At 40.3% G+C, this 15,333-nt stretch overlaps 1 protein-coding gene across 3 annotated transcripts in view; it reads left to right on the plus strand.

Moving 5' to 3' along the window:
* Window positions 1-15,333, plus strand: part of zdhhc9 (zinc finger DHHC-type palmitoyltransferase 9) — a 32,874-nt gene that overhangs the window by 12,004 nt on the left and 5,537 nt on the right. For all 3 annotated transcript variants that reach the window (XM_034690107.1, XM_034690106.1, XM_034690108.1), the window contains 5 exons: window positions 2,086-2,246; window positions 7,166-7,324; window positions 9,992-10,129; window positions 10,590-10,638; window positions 12,169-12,271. In XM_034690107.1, coding sequence (XP_034545998.1) covers window positions 2,086-2,246; window positions 7,166-7,324; window positions 9,992-10,129; window positions 10,590-10,638; window positions 12,169-12,271 — 610 coding nt within the window. The remainder of the gene's footprint in view (window positions 1-2,085; window positions 2,247-7,165; window positions 7,325-9,991; window positions 10,130-10,589; window positions 10,639-12,168; window positions 12,272-15,333) is intronic.

Below are 15,333 nucleotides of genomic sequence, written 5' to 3' on the forward strand. Positions count from 1 at the left end.
TCTGCTCCGAGTTTCCATTAGTGTGAAAAAAGACACTGCAGGGAAACTGGTCAGGCCAGTCCGGCAGGTGTTGTGTGTGCATGTGTGTGTGTGCGTGTTTTATACGTGCGTTGTGGTTTCACCAGTGCTCAGGTATGCTGATGCACCTGGTTTATCTGCTGTCTGTGCTGCAATGAAACAGGCCAACTCTGTTCTCTGGCAGCTCGTGCTGACTGACAGTATACTTTTTAACTTCCTCTTAGCTTTGGGTGTTTGTTTTGTGTGTGTATGTGTTTGTGCTTGGCAAGAATGAAGCAGACAAAACAGTAGATCTGATGTCTCTAATAAAATCACTTGTATGGTCTGACCTACATTACAAAAACTAAAATATATTCAGTTCAAGATGATAAAAACAGTTTGAAGTTGGTTCATAATTTGTAGCTGTTTTTGAAATGTGAGTCAACAGATGCTCAGTGTTCTGTTTTAAGTTTTTGCACAGATGAATCTCTCTGTTCTGTAAACTTCAGCACATTGATATACAAAAGTGACTCTCAGGAAAAATTATTAGTTTTATTAAGTAATTGCCAACCAAACCAGAATCAAACACATAGTTTGAAAAACATTATCACCCATTAGAGCTTAAAAGCAGGTTTGGGCACACAAATAATTTAAAGCCTCATTTATGTAACTCAATATGAAGCTGACATGTGATATGTGTAAATGGCAGTTGTCCATTTGTTGTATTATAGACTACAAAGAAGCACCTTGTAATTATGTGTCAAAAAATACTCCATTATTATATTTTCTTGCACCTCATCATCAGGTTTAGTCCCAGTTCAAGCAACTTTCGCAATGTCTCATTCTGCGCAAAACAAAGATTTTCAAGAAAAAAAGAAAGCAGCATTTTCTCATTTATGCACACGGGTAGTTCTGCTTTAAAAATGAATTAAACAATTAATTATAACACACCAAGATTTCCTTTTTTGGCAACCTGCTAGCTGCCTGATCAGCGTATTGTTCCAGCTCTGATTATACTGAATATGTATGAATGGCTTCAACAGAAACAGGGAATGTTAATGTGATGTCGCCTGAGGATTTTGATGTGTCCATTTACAGTTTTGAATATATTTAAAAGGAGTTTAAAAAATCCAGATTGTAATCTGTTTAATCTGTTTAAGCTCTGTGTCATTTAGGCAGGCTTTGTTTATTGACATGCAGTACCAAAGTTAGTCATGTACCAAATATGGCACAGTACAGTACCTTGTAGTCCTGTAGTGTAACACCAGTGTTGCATTATGAATATATGATCCCGGCCACATGGGAGGGGGATGAGGCAGCCCAGTTTAACTATTAATAACTCCACATAGAAGCCTTTGGTGCTGCTGTTTCTGTTCTGTCGCAGTATTTTGCTCTGCAGTTCACATCTGTTATCAAACTGAGCAGCAGGCCCTCTTTTATTTCAGTGAAACCCTTCTGGCTCTTATTTCTGTGTCCTAGCAAGCAAAGGTATGCAAATTTTTCTCCCTTCTTCAAGAAAATGAGGAGATGTAGCTCAGGGTTGTTTATTCACGGTCATGACTCCAGCATGGTCCAGAGAAAGGGCAGCTCTCGCAGTTCACAACCTTCTGCTCAGAACAACAATTTAAAAATATGTGTGTTGTCCTGTCATGCCCCCTCTGCACATGCTCAATCTGAGAGGGCGCTACCATCTGTGGCTCATGAGAGAAATATAAAATAACATTATTTAAAGAGTATTCAGTTGTAGTTTGAAATCTGGGATGTATTTGTCTGTTCTCGCTAATGATGTGCGAGGAAACTCTGCTTTCACATTTCCTCTGATGGCATAAAAATGTATTGTGTCGGAGCATTTTATTTTGTTTACAATAATATAAAACCAAGAAGAGCTGTAGAAAAGCAGAGGCTAAAAATATCTTATTTATTTTGCTGGCAAACACTAAATGGATTAAAGCATTGGAATAATGACAAACTGTTACACTCAAAGTTTTGTTCTTAAAATGGGGACAACAGTGGCTCGACAGCTCGTCACCTTTTGGCTATACTTTTTAAAATATTTGTCTTTAACCAACATTTTTGTCTTTTCCACAGGTGTCCATATCTGGCCGTCCATCTGTCTCCTGCCATCCCAGTTTTCGCTGCCCTGCTCTTCCTCTTCGTCATAGCCATGCTTCTGAGAACCAGCTTCAGTGATCCTGGGGTGCTGCCGCGAGCCCTACCAGAGGAGGCCTCATTCATTGAGATGGAAATTGGTAAGTTACAGGATGTTGGATCGCATGGCTCTCGTTAATTTGTTGTCAGTTTGAAATAGCTCTAGTATCCCTCTGTACGTGACATGCTCGCCAGTAAAACCCAGACATTAAATTATTTCAGAACATAGCAAAGCATTTAGAAGTTAAGGGGCCGCGTACTTCAGCCATGAGTTGGTGGAGACCAAAGATGGAGCTTCAGGAAAAGTTAACTCTGGCCCTCTTTTCACCAGCAGGACTCAAAATGTATAATGTTGTTACTTCATAACTGCTGGTTGTCTAAAAGACATCTAACTTAAAGTTGGGGTTGATAGTCAGATTAAGATATACTTTGTGTTATACTGGTTAAAATTATCTTTATGTCCCGATGGCAATCAATACATAATGTGTTCTTAAAAATGAGAGAAAAAAAGCTGCTATCTACAGCCGGAGTAAACCTGGGAAAACACCAACCATCACCATTTTTGGGGTCCAAAATTATTAAACCAATCAAATCCCGTCCTGCCGTGCTGCCCGCCTACTGTGCGTACATTTCCCCGGCGTGCACTCCCTGCCCCCCGTCCCCTGCCTCTGCTTCCCCTGGCTCTGGTGACTGCCCCTCTCGCTTGACCTCGACCCTGTCCCGTCTGACCCAAGGAGGTGCTTTGCTCAGGACTGTAGTCCAGATCAGAGTCTAAAAAGCTCTCACCACGGGGGCTCTGACAAGCAAAATAATTAATGACATTTAGTAAGTCCTACAGAAAATGTATATTATAGTGTCTGTCTGGACACTGAAGGGATGATGATAATAGCCATGTTTGTTTGTGTTTTTATCTTTCACTATGATAATGTTTTGGTGAGGACCGGTTTTGAATCAGTCATGATCATATGGTCGCGAATCAGCGGTGATTGTGCATGTGAGTGGGGGCGTTGTTTTGGAGGAGCTCCGAGGGGAGGAGGGGAGGGGTTAGACGGAGTCCTGAGGAAATGCTACATTCAAATTCATGCTAGTTTTCCGTGACTATCAACCCTAGCTTTAAGGCCTGGCACACACTGTGTGATTTTATAGATGTTTATTGAATTGTCAAATCTCCCTGTATGAGTAAATCGTTTATGACGCACAACCAAAGGTTATGAATTATGTGCTCCTAAACCTGAGTGCTCTCACTGTGGCTCAGATCAAGGTGGAGTTTTGACAATTGTTGATAAAGTTTCCTTTGAAAACTCTTAAACTCTTACAGACAGAAGTTGTAAACAAAGAATATCACTTCAACATTATACACGAAATGCACATGTTGGCAAAAGCTGAAAGTGTAGGAGCGGTTGTCTAGGATGACATAATGTCATTGCTGATCTAGTAGTTTACCTCATCACTTTGCGTGTTGTTATGGAGCTTTCAGATGCTGTATAACATTTAGCGCAGGTGCAATAAAGTAAAAAAGCCCAGAAGGCTGTCGACAAAGCAAAATTTCTTACATGCCAGAAATTCATCCAACCAGTTCAGCTGATCAGGCCGTGATTGGCCCAAAATACTGTATCCCAAAGGCAAGGCAGCAGAATGTGGTTGCACAAGTTGGTGATAGCTGCATACATGGTATACACATTTGTATGTAAATGGGTGAGACAGCTGACATGTGTTGTAACTGTTGCATCTTGTTTCTGCTGTCTTTCTAATAAGTGATCTACCAGAACATCAGTTTACACCTGTATAAAGACAAATAGAGGAAAGGCAACCCAGCACTATCTGATTTCTTGCACCTTCTTTGACAGTCCTCAGATCCACTTAGGAGTTTGTTCTAAGTAGTCTCACTTCTTGTGGAGTGATTGCAGTCCAGCTCCTCACCCTCTTCATAGATAGTAGACACAATCAGTGCTGATAATGCAGCCGGGAGTCTTATCTCCATCTGATCGCACACGAAGTGACACAAGACAAATGGTTATTATTATTATTACAGGTCATGTGCGGTGAAATCTCAATAATCTAACTTGTCGTTGTTTGTGTAGAATAATGTCTGGAGACTGTGCAAAAGTTAGCTGAAGTGAAAGGACTTTGAAAGCATAAATACTTTAGTGTATATTTGTACATTATGCAGAGAGCAGACAGACTCAGTGCTGTTTGTTTATTCACGTTTGTTGTGCATTATGTTGCTGAGGGTTTTGTGTGCATGTAGAACTCGGTCTGGTACATCATTACAGGCATCCTGTTGTCTCATTATCTCGAACAAACTATTCACTGCAGAATAATGACAACAAAGCCTTTAGAAAAAAATATTTATAAACCAAGCAGTGCATTTTCTATTTTTCAAGCCAACATGCACACCCTCTGCATCCTGACCCCCCTCTGCTCCTCCCTGTCTGTCTGCCTGTGTGCCTGCTCTGTGTTCCCTCTTTGTCTCTGTTAAGGATTCATGGTGTCCTTGAGCCATCCCTCTCTCTCTCCTCTAGATGGGTACAGGGTGGGGACTGGTCTCGTCTTATGACAGAGAGGGGCTGTAAAAGTGAGGCTGAGGCACTCGGTCCTCAGAGAATGGGGCTAGCAGGCAGGCGGCGATTCTCTCATCATGACTCATACATTGGATCACTGGATTACAGTGGTGGTCTAACCAGCTGTGTCAATGACGACCCGTGGAGACTTACTCACTCTGCATGAAGTATAAAAAAAGAGCTGCAACTTATGACTATTTTATAATATGCCAATGTTTTTATAAAGACATGATTTAGTCTTTAAATAGTCAGAAATAAGGACAAAAGTTCCCATTGGAAACTACCAAAGCAGAGTCTTCAGAATCAGGAGTTGTCAGACTAGCAGTCTGTTATCTAAACATATCTAGTTTATTATTATATCAAATATAGAAAAATAATAATGCTTCGAATGAGTGACAAGTGAAACAACTTAATGTCACATATGTTTGTACCAACACAGACATTAAATGTCATTAAACACAACAACAGCCTTGATTTGGCAGCTATTTTGAAAAAACACAGGCCTGTTTCAGAAGCCCTTATCACTGTTTTTAGAGATAAAGCTAAGAAGCAGTTCTTCTTTGACGATTAAATTACCTTTTTTTATTATTAACCGGAATGCCTTTTTTTTAGCATTTGTTGAAGCAAGTTTGCTCATAATTCACTTTCTCCTTACATGTTAAAGGTCCATAAGTGCTGCAAAGGGCAGTGAAAATCATAGCTTTGTTTAATTTGCTAAATGTACAGTTCACTTTTAGACTATTGCATCTGTAAAAACCTGCAAAAAGCTTTCATTAAGAAGTCCATAGATTTAAAAATGATAATCTGATTTACATTTTTTTTACTTTTGAGTCCATCACAGTCAGCCTGTGAATTAGAATTTAGTGTGACTATATCAATCAATCAATCAATCAATCAATCAATCAATCAATCAATCAATCAATCAGACTTTATTTATAAAGCGCTTTTCATACAATGACATTGCAACACAAAGTGCTGTATATAAAAACAACCTAAAAAAGAATAAATAAATAAAAAGATCCCATATACATTACTCATTTCAGAAAACCTCCCAAAACAGTCATCACTTAGATGCTAAATATACAGTGTATCAGCTTACTGTAAATGTAGCACTGAGTCCAAAAACTTCCATCCCACTCTCACAGCTCGTACACACTATATGCTTTTTTAATGTGTTAGGGTAGCTGTAAGCTGATATGAATGTGGGCGAGCTAAGAGCCGGTATAGGAGGCATGTATGGATGTTTTATTTCATTCCAAGGCCGGGGCAACATGTTGATAAAGCTCCCGCTGCCTCGATGCTCCATCCCCCTCAGCCTGTTAGTGACTGGTCCCGAGGGGGAATGCTAATACGAGGAGAAGCTTCCTCCTGGAATAGATAATGCCACTCGCAGACACAGGCTTTGCTACCCGAGGGAGTTGCATCATTCCCCGTGAGTGATGACTCATTAATTTATCCTCCGCTGGTTTGTCCTGAAAGACACTAATCCTGCGCTCTGTAGATTCATAATGCATTAACACACAGAGCATTTTGTGCTGTCAGATAAAACATTGTTTATGTCTGAAGTTGTATTTCAGATAGCTTTCATAGAGGCTTGTTGATGTGCTTTTGCTAAAACTACTCTCACTCTGATCACTATGTCTTGCCTGGATAATTACACTTCCATAAATATCACGTTAATTATCTTATTTATCCCCTGAAAGTCAAACAAACATGCATGTTTTTTTCCCTATCACCTCCACATTGACGCCTCCCCTCTGCAGCACGTTAATGGTGAATTTCTGTCTAACAGCTGCTCTCATGAGAGACTCCAGCCAGCACAGACGCCCTCTCCTGCATCATTAGCCAGCCGCTCGAAACCTCTCAGCTCCTGCAGTGCAACATAATCACAAAAATCTGGATTGACAAGAAATGTGAAAGTATGACAATATTTTTACACTGCAGACAGCAGAGAAAAGGCTGTGAAATGTGGCCACTTCATTGTTTGGAGGCTGATGCACAAACGAGGCAGGACTCTGCACTTTGACAATTCTTACAGATAATGTAAACAGTGATTACATATATATATCAGGCGTTATCAATACCCTATAGAACTTGTGTTCCTTCCCCGACACCATATGGTTCAGCTGCCAAAGATTTACGACACGTCTTTGTCACTGAATCTCACATTCCTCACTGATTGTTGAAACAATATTCATCAGGTGAACAGCATGGTGAGCATGAATGCAGTCTAATGTAACACAGAGAAGTAGAGCTTGAACAAAATGCACCCAGTGTGAGGCTAGTGACGTTTTTTTTTTTAATAGTGAAAACACCGCCACAGGTGTTATTTTTTGAATCGCAGGACACAGCTTGGCGTTGATGTTTGGTATTGCGATTGGATTGACACCTTTTTGTAACAATTTCTGGTGTGGTAATGTTTGTCAACACCTTCTGATGGATATTATCTGTTCCCACAGAGGCCGCCAACGGGAATGTCCCTGCAGGGCAGAGACCCCCGCCTCGAATCCGCAACGTGCAGATCAACAACCAGATCGTCAAGTTGAAGTACTGCTACACCTGCAAGATCTTCCGGCCACCGAGAGCATCTCATTGCAGCATCTGTGACAACTGTGTCGGTAAGACAACGTCTATAATCTGCTGTCAATTGTACAATGTTCTTTGCAATGTGAGGCTGTGGGACAAATAACACTCTGACATTGATGATTATAAATAAAGCCTGGATCTAAATGGCCTCCCTGCATGTATCTGTCAGTGATTAAAACAATAAAATCTCAGCTTTCTTAATAAATTAATATTCGACTAAGAAGACAGGGTGCAAAAGTTTGCAAAAAGTAGGCCCAAAAAGTTCAGAGGGAGTGTTTTTTTGTGCAGTACGCTTTGTGTTATGAAGGTACTTTCAAGTGTGTGTGTTTTTGTGTGTGGTAAGTGTGTGAGTGTCATCTGTCAACTCTGGAGAGTAACAGTGATTTAGCCTCTGATGATTGAGGAATGCATCTGAGCCGAGCGTAGCCTCATAAGCTATGTCAGAGGAGACAGTGGAGACTCAGTGCGGGAATAAACGCTCAGTCATTGTGAACACTGGTTCATCTGTGTCCACCTGCTGTAGAAACACACACACACACACACACACACACACACACACACACACACACACACACACATAGTCCAAGCATGACACAGCAGCATACCTCAGTCCCTCTTTTACTGCAGTCACATCTGTTCCCTCAGCTTCACGTCATTTATAGAGGTTAAAGTCCGCAGCACAATAAAGAACTGCAAAATCATTCCATAGATTTTATTTGTTTATGCCTGCAGCCCTCCAAGGTTAATATATTATGAGATGTCTGACGGTGGACACAGTCTGTGAATGTTTGGAAAGTTGTTTTAGCTCTATTTGCAGCTTGAGTGAGTCAAAGTAAAACAATAACTTTGGCTCTGTGCAGAAATGCTACACAAATGTTATTCATATTTCAGTGCTTCAGACGGACAAAGGAGCAATTTAGTCTCACTATCAAGCAAGTAGAGCGCTCTAAGCAGCAGTTTTAGAATATTGTTTTTACAGCATGGAGGACTTTTGTTCTGCTGCACTCGCATTTTAATGAATCTTGTTAGCTTGACATCAGAAACCTATGAAGCGTTACAATTACTTTTTTAAGTAGTTAATAAACAATATCAAGTCTTACATAATAAGGAATCAGACGCAACAAGGTGAGGATATTTGCGCCTCTATTGTACCTCATCTTCAATGTGTAGTGCACTGAGGCCGGTCTAATGTTGGGGCGAAGACATGTCACCTCAGATCCTACTTAAGAGGTAGTAACAGAGTCAGAATGGGGGCCAGTGGTAGTATGCAGTGTCAGAGCTAACAGGGCGAGATAGTGGTGTGTGTTTGTGTTTGCACAGCTGAGTGTGAATGTATATGTGATGCTCCCGAAACCATTTAAAGAACTGGAATTCAATGTGAAGTCACACACTGCTGCATCAGTATTATGCCATTTTGGATGCAATATGGAAGTACTAAGGTGGACCCATGGTGGAGCTTTGTTATGGTGCTGCAGGCTGTAAAGGGCTGAGCTTTGAGGTGCTCTAGTCTTTGTAAATGTTAGCTTCCTGAATGTGAAAACACTGGTCCTTCATAAGTTTGCTTTTCACTGTCCTAGGTTAGCGGTCTCAGCTGGTGATCATCATAGACTATAAATAATGGACGTAGTATCCGTGACATCACCCATCTGTTCCTGAACGCTGTTTTGAAGCCAATCGACGGCGGCAGCCATATTGGAAATGCTGAACTCAACCAGGCATAGTGTGACGTAAAGAGGCGGAGTTTGAGCCTCCTAGCCAACAGCTGTGTTCCTGTCCGGGAGTCAAGTCAGTCATGTCCTTATTTGGACAAAAACTCCTAATCTTAATATCTTCTGAACTGTCGCGTTAGAAAAAAATTCACACCCCATACAGTGTATGCCGATAGAGAAATTAGCTATGTAGAGCCAAGCCGTTTTTGAACCAGGCTGTAAACATGTTTATTTCTGCTGCAAAGATTGTATATTTTGAATTGGTGTGTATGTGGTTTCCGGTGTTTCTGCAGCCAGCCTCAAGCGGATTCTCGATGACTTGCAGTTTATGACACTTCCGCATGGGCTTCATAGTTTGAGACCGGAGGTTGCTGCTTGGTGGTCACTTGATGTTGCAAGTGACATACGTTTTGTTGATATTCAGTCATCTAACTGTAAAATAATTCTCACTGGATTTTATTGTTAGCCATTCATTGGATTGACTTTACACCGTTGTACTGCTGAAGAGCCTGAGGCATGTAGTTATTTTATATACAGCTGACTCAATGTGAACACTCTTAGCATTAAAATTAAGCACTGAAACATTTCTCTGTAAATAAATATGCATGCATTTATTTTCAGCCTTAAATCTACACACCACTTCACATCTTGCATCTCTGCCCGAATGTTTACTGTGAATTGTTGTGAAACTCCATCCAGGGAGTGCAGTGTCGTGTCTCCTGTTGTCTATCTGTCCCTGACCTGTTTTCACCTGGCTCTCCTCCAAAATAACAGAGGAGGAGAGGCAAAGAGGAAGTGATCACTATATTTAGACTGCAGGTTTATAGGAGCTGGTGCACAAAGCTGCCTTTGCCTAAAAGACTGCAGCTGACTGGTGTATTTTTAACTCTTGTTTGATTTCTAAATGTCTCTATTGTCCCCAAAAGTTGGAAAGCAGCATCTGGTTCACTTCACATATTTACACGAAATGTTTCTCCTTTTTTTTTATAGACCGTTTTGATCACCACTGTCCGTGGGTGGGCAACTGCGTGGGCAAGAGAAACTACCGATACTTCTACCTGTTCACCATGTCCCTCTCCCTGCTCACCATTTACATCTTCACCTTTGACATCGTCCATGTCGTCATGCGTGAGTATCCTGTTAGTCTGATTTTGAGGAGCAGACTGGTGAAGCATGTGGAAGAATGAAACATGATGAGGTTCAAGAATGTGGAAAAACAGGAAGGACTAGCAGCGTCTAGTGTGAATACAAATGCATGGACACGTGCTAGAACTACGACCTTCCTCAGACCAGGCTTTTCCTGGAGCATGACATGACATGCAACAGAAACCGACAGCTTGACATGATTCCTCTTTTATCCTAGTCCCCTTGCTTTCTTCTTCAACAAAATGCAGTCAGTAAGAGGATAAGGAGACAAAAAACAGGAGTGTTTCCAGCCAGGATACTTAGCTCTGGGCTTGTTATCATAATACTTAAGTAATTTGTGAGAAATGTTCCTTTTTATTTAAGGAAAAATGAATAATGAAGCAGCTGAATTTCTAGAAAGTCTTCTCTTTTTTAACTCCTCTCTGTGGTGCTCTCTTCACAGGTTCGGTGGATAATGGCTTCCTGAACACTTTGAAGGAAACACCTGGGACATATCCTTTGGTCACATTTCACAAAACAATTGCTGGTGATGCCATGTGTACTTACCAAGTGTAAGTTTTTTCATTAAACAAAGTGTTGTGTGCTTATTAAAGCAGCAGTCCTGAGAATCTAATTAGTATAACCTTGGTGATAATCTAGTGTTACTTTTGAGGGCCAATAAGCACAACTTCATTAATTTCAGGGAGCTTAGGTTATGACAAAGAAACATAAAAAAACCTTAAAGGAACATCTGTGGTAACGGTTCTGAATGCTAATAGTGTTAAAGCTAACATCAACGTCCCCTGTCTTGCATGTAGAACCTTAGCCATGCATGCAAACATTACTAAAGATGATGGCGCTTCATTACATCAAAATATTGATTAGACTTTCAGCCTTTATTTATGTATCACAGAGAGAAAAAAATACACTGTAATGCAAAAAGCATTGTTAGCATAGCAACTAAATGGGGTAACATTAAACCAAAAAAGGCTAATCTTGGCTATTATCCTGCACTGTACCATAACATCACTGGTAATTATTGATTCTACACTGTAATGAACCAAGAACTCTCTTTCTTCTGATTATAAACTTGGGAAAGGCTTACTTTTTACTTTGTAGATGTAGCTTTAGCCTGTTTGCACAATAGCTAAGTTTAAGACCCTCTAACAACTTTTGTTTGGTCAAACAACAACTACACTATCAAACATTTGAAGAATTGATCAGAGAGAGTGTGAGAATCAATTATGGAGCTGTCATTAGCTTATTTAGTGACTAACAAGCTAGCTAGTGAAACAACTAGCAAAAGCTTGACTACTAAATAACAACAGCCTACAGTTAGGGTGCTAGAGTATGCTAATCAGCTAGGTAACTAAATCCCGGTGGTCATTTCTTTCTTTTTTTGCCAATCAATCAATGCTGACAATTTCATTTCAGTCGGGAGAGACCACATTTGAAGATTAAATGTTATTTATTACAACTTAATGAATAATGAAACTGACAGAAATCTTTAACGTAAGGACTCTATGGGATAATTTTGTGAGCGTAGGATGCGTGAATTTGGCAGCAGAAGAAATCCCCCTAGAGCCCAGACTCTGGTGGTGATGGTTGATGAATCCTAGGAATTGAAGACTTTGCGGAGACCAGGTTGAGATGGGGAGGTGGAGGGGTGCCATCAATGCAAGAAGGAACTAGCTAGAGAGAGAGAGACACATTTAAAAGACAGCAGAAAGTTGAAAGACTGACAATAAGGGCGTGCCACTGAGCTATTGGATGCCGCTGATTAACCAATGAGAGCTCCGGAGCATGCAGCTGGAAGCGGGTGTGCTATTGAACAAGGGAGAGGAGAGGTTAAACAACTGCTGTGATTGCTTTTATAGTCTTCCTGTCTGAACTTTGCTAGAGCTACATTCTCTTATCAGAGGCTATTTTAATATGTTTAACGTGTTTCGCCATATTGTGATCACCTTTGTGATTATCAACCATTAAATCCACCAAGTGCTAGACAGAAGACATGAGCTGTTGTTTCCTTAACCTGTATGTACTGTGCTGGAGGTGCTGGTTTGTTTCTTCACCCTGTGGTCGGTGGTGGGACTGACCGGCTTCCACACCTACCTGATCTCCCTCAACCAGACCACCAATGAAGACGTAAGTGCATCTCCTTACATATTAGTTACACCAAGCCTAATATAATTAAAACCACAAATCCATTCAGACTGCACATAACTACATACTGACACTGTCGCCACAACAACTATATGTAATTTTACACCTGAATCATCCTGCGAGGCACAGTGCTGTACTTTGCATATATTTGTTTGTGACTAGTGATCCGGCTAGGCTTCTTTGGTGTGTGACGTTACTGTTATCAGAGTACTTCTGTCTGTCAACAATAGTCATACAGGCTGTTTTGGTTATATTCCCTAAAAACTCCTGAAAAACAACAACAGCTGAATTAAAGTACTCTCCAGTGGACTGTATAAATGCTCAAGTTAGCTTTTCAAAACTAAAAACTCTGAGTGGTAAGAGAGGTGTCTGAATGTACCAAAAACATGTGAGGGCAAAGTCTCACCTCCTGAGACTAATGCAGGTCCAGATCCAGATAAGATAATAAGAAAATCCCAAAGTTATATTTCTCAGACCTTCCATATTTTAATGAACTGATGGTTATTTTTTAGGGTTTGATGAGTCAGAATCTTTATTAAACAGCTAAAAGATGCCTGTATGTTTCATTTTTATACTTCAATTAGGAAAGTTCAGAAGATAATTTAACCCTCCTGTTATGTTGTGGGTCAAATTGACCCTTTTTAAAGTTCAGAAGTCTAAAAAAAGAATGTTAAAAACATCTTTGCTTGGCTTAATAGGTGAAATCAATATATACAATTTTAAATGGTTAATTTCACATTTTAGGCAATATATGCCTTCCAAACCAGCTAAAAGCAGCCTAAAAATCTGGACAGCATGAGACAGAAGAGGTGTCTCGTGTTAGTTTATCAACATCACTTCATAAAGAAAATGATAATTCAAAATTCAAAATAAAACAAAACAAAATATATGTCATGTAAAACTATTGTATTTATATTTAGGTCTTTCCAATGTAGGCCTATATTAAAATAGTTTTAACAAGAATTTTCATTAAAAACGAGTGAGTTATCCTCATTGAACCATGATCTGTGAGAATTAAAAACACTATTGCACCAAATATTGATTTAAATAGTTAGGAATGGAGTTAATAATGAGATTTTAAAAAAGGTTTATTGGGATTTTTTGGGTTCTGACACTTTTGGATACGTAAATATGCCCCGGGTCAATTGACCCAAGAACATATTGCTGTTCCTGAGAAACGAACATAACAAGTCCAAGCTGTAAGTAGTATTTGAAGATACCAAAGGAGAAAGAAATGTATAATATTCTAGCTAGTTTTGGTGTTCACCCTACATTATCAGGTAATGTTTGATTCTTGAAGTCTGACTTTAACTCGGGTCTTATAGTTTTCTAAGTAAGACTAAGCCACAGTAAAGGAAGGTATTGAAAATGATTATTTTTAAACATACATTTAGATTCATGTTATCAGAAGGATACATTATGAGGGTGTGAAGTGTGGATGTAAGGATCTGTATGAACATTTTGGGATCAGGCCTCCTGGTTTCATGAGAGTGGAAAGATAAACATACATCACAGACGTGTAAAACATTATTATTTCTAAAACCACAGAGCTGTTTCCTTGACAACGACACCACCTAGCTCAGCACTGAAGGACAGAGTGTTTCTAAACTGCTGCTTGTTTAACAAGCCAATTATACTGTAAGCTATAGTAAAGCAAACACAACGCTATAAAGAAAACAAAGACTGGGAGTCTATTTATAACATGTAAGACATACTGTACTCTGTATCACATCTGTTTGTTCTTCCTCCTTTTATCTGACTTTATATAAGACAGAATGGACCACATAGAGAGATTGCTGCATTTAAAATTTTATATGTCCTTTTTCATCCCGTGAAGCCACACTGGAGCCAGAAATCTTGTTATGAGCAAAACATGTCCCATACAGCAGGGACAACTTTATTCTGCTCATCCGACAAATTGGATTTTAAATGCTTTGAATGCTAAAAACAGCAGTTTCTTGGACTCCTCACAGCTCGCCAAAGTCTAATGATCTAAAAATATGCATGAGCTATTTAAGAAAAAACAAAAAAAACACCTGTGAAATAAGATCTAACACCACATGCGGCTGGTTTCTGATTTCACTGTCAGCTGCGTTTAGAGGGGAAACTTGGGAGGCTAAGTGAGTGTTAAGTGTTGATTGCTTTATTTGGGTCACAGCATACATGCATTTGGGCTGATGTAAAGCAGGGGATGAGAGGTGGATGAATTCACAGAGGGAGTAATTTATGTTGTGTCTATCCATCCATCTATGTATAGAAGTGTTAGCAGTGTGTATACCTTATCAGAGGCTTTGTTAGCTGTGATCTGACTGCAGAGGCTCTGACAAGAAGCAGAGAGCAGCAGCAGCAGAAGCAGAGATGGCGCATGTGGTGGGAGGATCTAGATGGCTAAAAGCAAGAGAGTGCACTCATACTTTGTTGTAATGATTAATTTATTATTCCCCTTTTTCTTTCCTGTGGGATGTCTGGCCTCATTTTTTTGTCTTTTTGAAGCTCTGCAATCTGCACCTACAGTGTGATGTTGCTCTAGGAGATGAAACAAATGGCTGTCAGCCCTGCCGTTTCAATATCTTAGTGATTGGCCTAATAATAGATGCATCGATACCTGCAGGGGCCTGGCACACTGCCAGAAAAACTGCTGTGGCACCAAGGTGGGGGAAGGAGGGAGGGGAGGAGAGAGGAGGAGAGAGGAGGAGGAGAGGGAGAGAGGAGAGGGAGAGAGGAGGAGGAGAGGGAGAAGGAGATGGTGGAGTAAGGGCGAACAGGAGAAGGCACCTTGAGTGTTGTAGCTTTTCGGGTCTCCCATAGGATGACATATGCTCTGTCAACTGTGTGTGCTACACGTACACACATGCACACTCATACACACACTAACACAAAGTGTAAGTAGGCATACAGCACTGAAGTAGCTCTTGGGCAGACTGTTGACCTATATCCACTGCGACTAAAAAAAGAGCAGTAGTCTTTGTCTTGCTGAAGGGTCACTCAGTGCGAACTCTACTCTGCAGCCAAACTTTAGTTTTGCGGGCAGCTATTTGAATTTA

Source organism: Notolabrus celidotus, chromosome 8 (assembly GCF_009762535.1).
Source record: "Notolabrus celidotus isolate fNotCel1 chromosome 8, fNotCel1.pri, whole genome shotgun sequence".
Lineage (NCBI taxonomy): Eukaryota > Metazoa > Chordata > Actinopteri > Labriformes > Labridae > Notolabrus > Notolabrus celidotus.